Source organism: Sapajus apella, unplaced genomic scaffold, assembly GCF_009761245.1.
Source record: "Sapajus apella isolate SASKATOON/1434 unplaced genomic scaffold, GSC_monkey_1.0 scaffold173, whole genome shotgun sequence".
NCBI lineage: Eukaryota > Metazoa > Chordata > Mammalia > Primates > Cebidae > Sapajus > Sapajus apella.
Window position 1 is genome coordinate 1,406,390 of NW_022437113.1, and position 5,648 is coordinate 1,412,037.

Consider the following 5,648-nt stretch of genomic DNA (forward strand, 5'->3'; position numbering starts at 1 on the left):
GAAGGAAGGACGAAGGAAGGGAGGGAAAGAAAGAAGGAAGGAAGGAAAGAAAGAAAAGCTCCATCAGAAAGAAAGAAAGGAAAGAAAGAAGGAAGAAAAAAAGGAAAGAAGAGGAAGGGAGGAAAGGAAGGAAGGAAGGAAGGAAGGACTCAGTGTGGGAACAGATTGGGGGTGGGAGTAGAGAATGAATGGAGGAAAAAGATGTGGGGGACGGAGCAGACTGCGAGAGGTGTTGGCGGTGGAAACTGAATACCTGGTTATAAGTGCTAGGAGGGGGCGGAATGGCACTGAATCTCTTGGGGCCGTGGGATTCTGTGAAATGTGAGAAGACTGGACCTCGGCGGGTGCCTGACATATATTCAGGTTGCACCTCCCACAAGCAAGTGGGGCTGGACAGTCCCTGCCAGCCCTCCAGCCAGGACGCAGGTGTCTCCACCCGCGTTACCTTTTGTTGTTGTTGAGACAAGAGTCTTGCTCTGTCACCCAAGCTGGAGTGCCGTGGTGCGATCTCAGCTCAGCGCAACCTGCGCCTCCGGGGTTCAAGAGATTCTCCTGCCTCAGCCTCCCAAGTAGCTGAGGCTACAGGTGCCCGTCACCACGCCTGGCTAATTTTTGTATTTTTAGTAGAGACGTGGTTTCACCATGTTGGCCAGGCTGGTCTCGAACTCCTGACCTCGGGTGGTTCACGTGCTTCAGCCTCCTAAAGTGCTGGGGTGATAGGTGTGGGCTGCCGCGCCTTGCCCTCCGTGTGCACTTGGAGAGCCAGCTCTCTGGGTTGCTTTATCCCACCTCGCCCAGCCTTCTTTGAGGCTTCCCCAAAACCTGGAAGCGTCTGACATCGCAGACTGAGCTGGACAATGGAGGAAGAGGTCTTGCGGGCCTGAAGGGGCTGGTGGAGTCATCAGAGATTGTCTTTATCCTCACCTTCTTTTTCTCCACCTCTTCAACTTCCCCTCTTCTTCTGGGGCCATCCTGGAGGGCTTCCTGTAGGAGGCCTCTCCCACCATTTGCCCAGCTCTTTCTTTCTAATCTTGTTCAATTGTGGGTAATGGCACAGCTAGTTGGGGAGCTTGGGGAGTTTGATGGGGGCAGGGGTTGGAGGGAGAGGGAGGGGTAGGGGCTGCTCTCAGGGTCCAAATTTCCTTCCATCCTAGGGCTGCCTGTGCTCATCTGTCTGATGGCTTCTCTCTCTCTCTCCCTCTCATCCCTGCCTCCTCTTTCCTCCCTCTCCTCCCCCCCTTGTCTCTGCCTCTGACATTGCTTCTATCTTTATCTTTTTAAAAACCTGTCTCTTGCTTTTGATCTCTGCCTGTCTCTCCTCTGTGTCTCTCTCCTTATGTCTCTGTCTTGGTGTGTCTCTGACTCTCTCTGTACCTCTGCCCCTCTCCTCCCACTTCTCCCCCGGTCTCCCTTCCCTATCTCTGTCTCTCTCCACAGTCAAAAAAGCCAAGTTTGACGGTGCCCAAGGTAAGTGGCTTCTCTTGCTGTCCTGTCCCGTGTTGCCTGTCTGTCTGTCTCTCTGTCTGTCTGTCTGTCTGTCTCTTGCAGACCAGACTTAGACTTGAGCTTTGTGTCTTCTGAGCATCAGGAAAGGGGTGAGAGGATTAAACAGGGGGAGGGGCAGCCCTTGACATGGGGTCCCTGGAGTTTGTATGGGGGTTCCCCGGTCTCCCCAGCCATAATGGGAGATTCTATCAGGGTGGGGCTTGCCCTGAGCCAGTGGCTCTTCCCAAAGTCCTAAGAGGCAGGATGGGGACTCTTAAATGGGCTACAGGTGTGAAAAGTAAGGCTCACAGAGGCGAAGGGAGTTTCTTTCTTTTCTTTTCTTCTTCTTCCTTTTTTTTTTTTTTTTGAAACAGGGTTTGGTTCTGTTGCCCAGGCTGGAGTGCAGTGTCGCGATCTTGGCTCACTGCAACCTCCACCTCCTTGGGTCAAGCGATTCTCCTGCCTCAGCCTCCCAAGTAGCTGGGATTACAGGCGCCCTCTACCACGCCCAGCTAATGTTTGTATTTTTAGTAAAGACAGGGTTTCTCCACGTTGGCCAGGCTGGTCTCGAACTCCTGACCTCAAATGATCCGCCTGCCTCAGCCTCCCAAAGTGCTGGGATTACAGGTGTGAGTCACCGCGCCCTGCCTCTTTTTTTAATTTTAATTTTTTATTTTTTGAGGCTGGAGTACACTGGTGCAATCATGGCTTACTGCAGCCTCAACTTCCCAGGCTCAAGCGATCCTCTCACCTCAGCCTCCCGAGTTTCTGGAGCCACAGGCCTGTACCACTGTGCCCGGCTAATTATTTTTTCTATTTTTAGTAGAGACAGGGTTTACCCAAGTTATCCAGGCTGGGCACAAGTGATCCTCCCGCCTCGACCTCCCAAAGTGCTGGGATCACAGGTGTGAACCACCGCACCCACCCAGAAAAGGGGGTTTCTTCAGTCAATTTTGTTCCCTTTTCTGGGGCCTCAGTCTTTTTAGCCAAAAACCAATGAGGTAGTGATTTTGAGGCAGCTGGATGAAGCATCCCAAAACTCCACATCTCCCCACACTGAGGCCCCTCCCTTGTGCCCTGAGGGTGAGGTTGGGGGTTAGAAGGTGAGTGGCCCAGAAATTCCCAAGGGGGTCCCAGCAGGTCGTCTAGAGCTTGGAAAGGGGCACTGGAGAGCCCCTGAGCCCCAGTGCTGACCCCTGCTCTCACTGCCACAGAGAAATTCAACACGTACGTGACCCTGAAAGTGCAGAATGTCAAGAGCACGACCATCGCCGTGCGGGGCAGCCAGCCCAGCTGGGAGCAGGATTTCATGTTGTGAGTCTGCAGCCTCTGGCATGGCCCCGGCCCCTGGCATAGCCCAGCACCTCGCTGGCCCCTCGGGGCAGAACTGGACACCAGGGAAGCCCAGGCGACTCCCCTCCAGCCTCCCTCATCCTGTGTCCACCTTATCTCCTCCACCTCCAAAACACATTCCCAAGCCAATCACTTCTCTTGGTCTTCGCGGCCACCAGCCAAGTCCCCGCTGCCCGCCAGCCTCCGCCCTGGCCTCCTGTGCTATCCACCTCCCACAATCTGTTCTCCTCCAGGCAGCCAGGGGGATATTTTTAAAACTGCAAATCACATCCTGTCGCTCCCATGTTCCAAACTTGTCCGTGGCTCATCGACCTCAGAATAAAACCCATAGTCTTCCCCACGGTTCCCGCCACCTTCTCGCTGTATCTCCGTCTCACTCCCCTGCCCCGGCCACACCCACACCTACCTCTTTCTCCAACACCTCCCAGTTTGTTCCTGCCCCAGGGCCCTTGCACTTGCTCTCCAGTCCTCAGCTGGCTCTTCTTCAGGTCTCAGCTTGTGTCACCTCCTCAGTGAAGCCCTCCCTGACCACCACCCGCAAGCTACAATCTCAGGGCATCACGCCTTCCCAGGCCTCGCCACCAATTGTTTTGTTTGTTTGATTGAGACAGAGTCTCACTCTGTTCCCCAGGCTGGAGGGCAGTGGCGAGATCTCAGCTCACTGCAACTTCCACCTCCCAGATTAAAGTGATCCTTCTGCCTCAGCCTTCCAAGTAGCTGGGATTACAAGAGTGTGCCAACACACTAGGCTAACTGCATTTTAAGGAGAGATGGGGTTTCACTGTGTTGGCCAGGCTGATCTCAAACTCCTGGACTCAGGTGATCCGCCTATTTCAGCCTCCCAATGTGCTGGGATTACAGATGTGAGCCACCAGGCCCAGTCAACAGGTATATTTTTAAAATACATTCCTTAAGATAAATCTTTGGTAAACTGTAAATTCAGTGAATCTCACATTTCGCCAAGTTTCCTGCGCCCCTGAATCAACATATGTCTAAGACGAGGCCTGCAGGGAAAGTGCTTGGAGGTGGGATCGCGTCCTCACCTCATGAGTTGGAGATGACAATGGGAAGAACAGAGGTCCCTGAATGTCCTTATCCTGGGGGTAGAGGGAGCTGTGGAGGTATCTGATCCTCTTCCCCACTTGGCCAGCATAGTCAGGGTTGGAGGGCTCAAGGAAGGCCCAGAGAGATGAAGTTGCAGTCGATGTGTCACATCTGTCTCCACGCCGTCCTCCCTGGCTTTCAATCCTAGTCCTTCTGTGATACCTCGAGCTCTTAACTTCCCTCACTGGCCTCAGTTTCCCCTCTATAAAATGAGAACCACCATGTTATCATATCAGCTAGGACACTCCCAGTCCTCAGTTTGAATTGTGGTATGCTGTGTGTTCTCAAATGAATGAACTAACCTCTCTGAGACCCCATTTTCTCCCTCGATGTCCCCTGTCCTTTTTCCACAGTGAGATTAACCGTCTGGATTTGGGACTGACGGTGGAGGTGTGGAACAAGGGCCTCATCTGGGACACAATGGTGGGCACAGTGTGGATTCCACTGCGGACCATCCGCCAGTCCAATGAGGTGAGTGGCGGGTGGCCTGAGGGTGAGAAAGGAAGCCCAGAGGCCAGTGGCCTAAACAAGATCCACATTTATCTCCTATCCCCTGACAACATCAATGTAGACACCTGGGCCTGCCATGAACCTTCCAAAGTCACCAGGGCCTAATACAACTTCCATCTTGCTCTGCCTCTCTCTCCATGTGGCTTTGACCTTGTGGCCCCAAATGGCTGCTTTAGGCTCACCATTGCATCTTCATTCCAACCAGGAAAAGGTGGTAAGGGGCAGAGAGTTCAGGCACATCTCATTGGCCAGAACTTAGACATGTGGCCAACACCTAGCTGCAAGGGATTGAAATGTAGTCCTAGGCTGGGAAATGTAGTCCTAGGCTAGGAAATGTAGTCCTAGGCTGTTCAACCCTAGGCACAGCTAAAAATATGTTGCTATGGAAGGAGAAAAGGGATACCGTAGGCAATTAGCATTTTGTGTCCCGGATGGGCAGCAGCAGGAAGGTTACAGCAGCTCAGAAGAAGGTGCTGGGTAAGAACCCTGGCCCCTCAGTCCATGCATCATGGTCAGGTAGTAGTGGTGTCTGTTTTTTATTTATTTATTTTAGAGACAGGCTCTTATTCTGTTGCCCTGGCTAGAGTGCAGTGGCACGATCATGGCCCACTGCAGCCTTGACTTCCCAAGCTCAAGAGCTCCTCCTACCTCAGCCTCCCGAGTAGCTGGGACTGCAGGTGCACGCCACCATGTCCCCCAATTTTTTTTTTAATAGAGACAGGGATTTGCCATGTTGCCCAGGCTGGTCTCGAACTCCTGGGCTCAAGCGATCTACCCACCTCGGCCTCCCAAACGGCTGCTATTACAGGCGTGAGCCACTGCACCAAGCTGTGGTCGTGTCTATTCGTCTGTCTCCACAGCCCAATGGCTGGCCTCCTGACCTTAAGTCTCAACCCCTCCATGCTGACCCCAGGAGGGTCTTACTACCCGGAGCTCTGATCCATCCTCCCCTGTGTATTTCCCTTTAGATGGCACCCGCCCACTAGCCTCGTCTCCCCCCACACTCCAACTTCCACCCCTCCCAGATTCCAGCCTCTGAACCTTTGCATAGTCTGTTCCCTGAGTTTCAAGTGTCCTCCTTTCCATCGCCCTCTAAATTCCCATGTGTCCTCCTCCAGGAAGCCCTCTTTGATTTCCCTCTGGATCCTATAGCCCTCCTTCCTCCCTCTGGGCTAGCTATGACCTCATGGGGCTGG

General features: G+C 53.4%; 1 protein-coding gene across 1 annotated transcript in view; it reads left to right on the forward strand.

Moving 5' to 3' along the window:
• UNC13A (unc-13 homolog A) overlaps window positions 1-5,648 on the forward strand; it is a 104,487-nt gene that overhangs the window by 30,301 nt on the left and 68,538 nt on the right. The window contains exons 2-4 of the mRNA XM_032267920.1: window positions 1,438-1,467; window positions 2,700-2,799; window positions 4,296-4,413. Of these exons, the coding sequence (XP_032123811.1) occupies window positions 1,438-1,467; window positions 2,700-2,799; window positions 4,296-4,413 (248 nt within the window). The remainder of the gene's footprint in view (window positions 1-1,437; window positions 1,468-2,699; window positions 2,800-4,295; window positions 4,414-5,648) is intronic.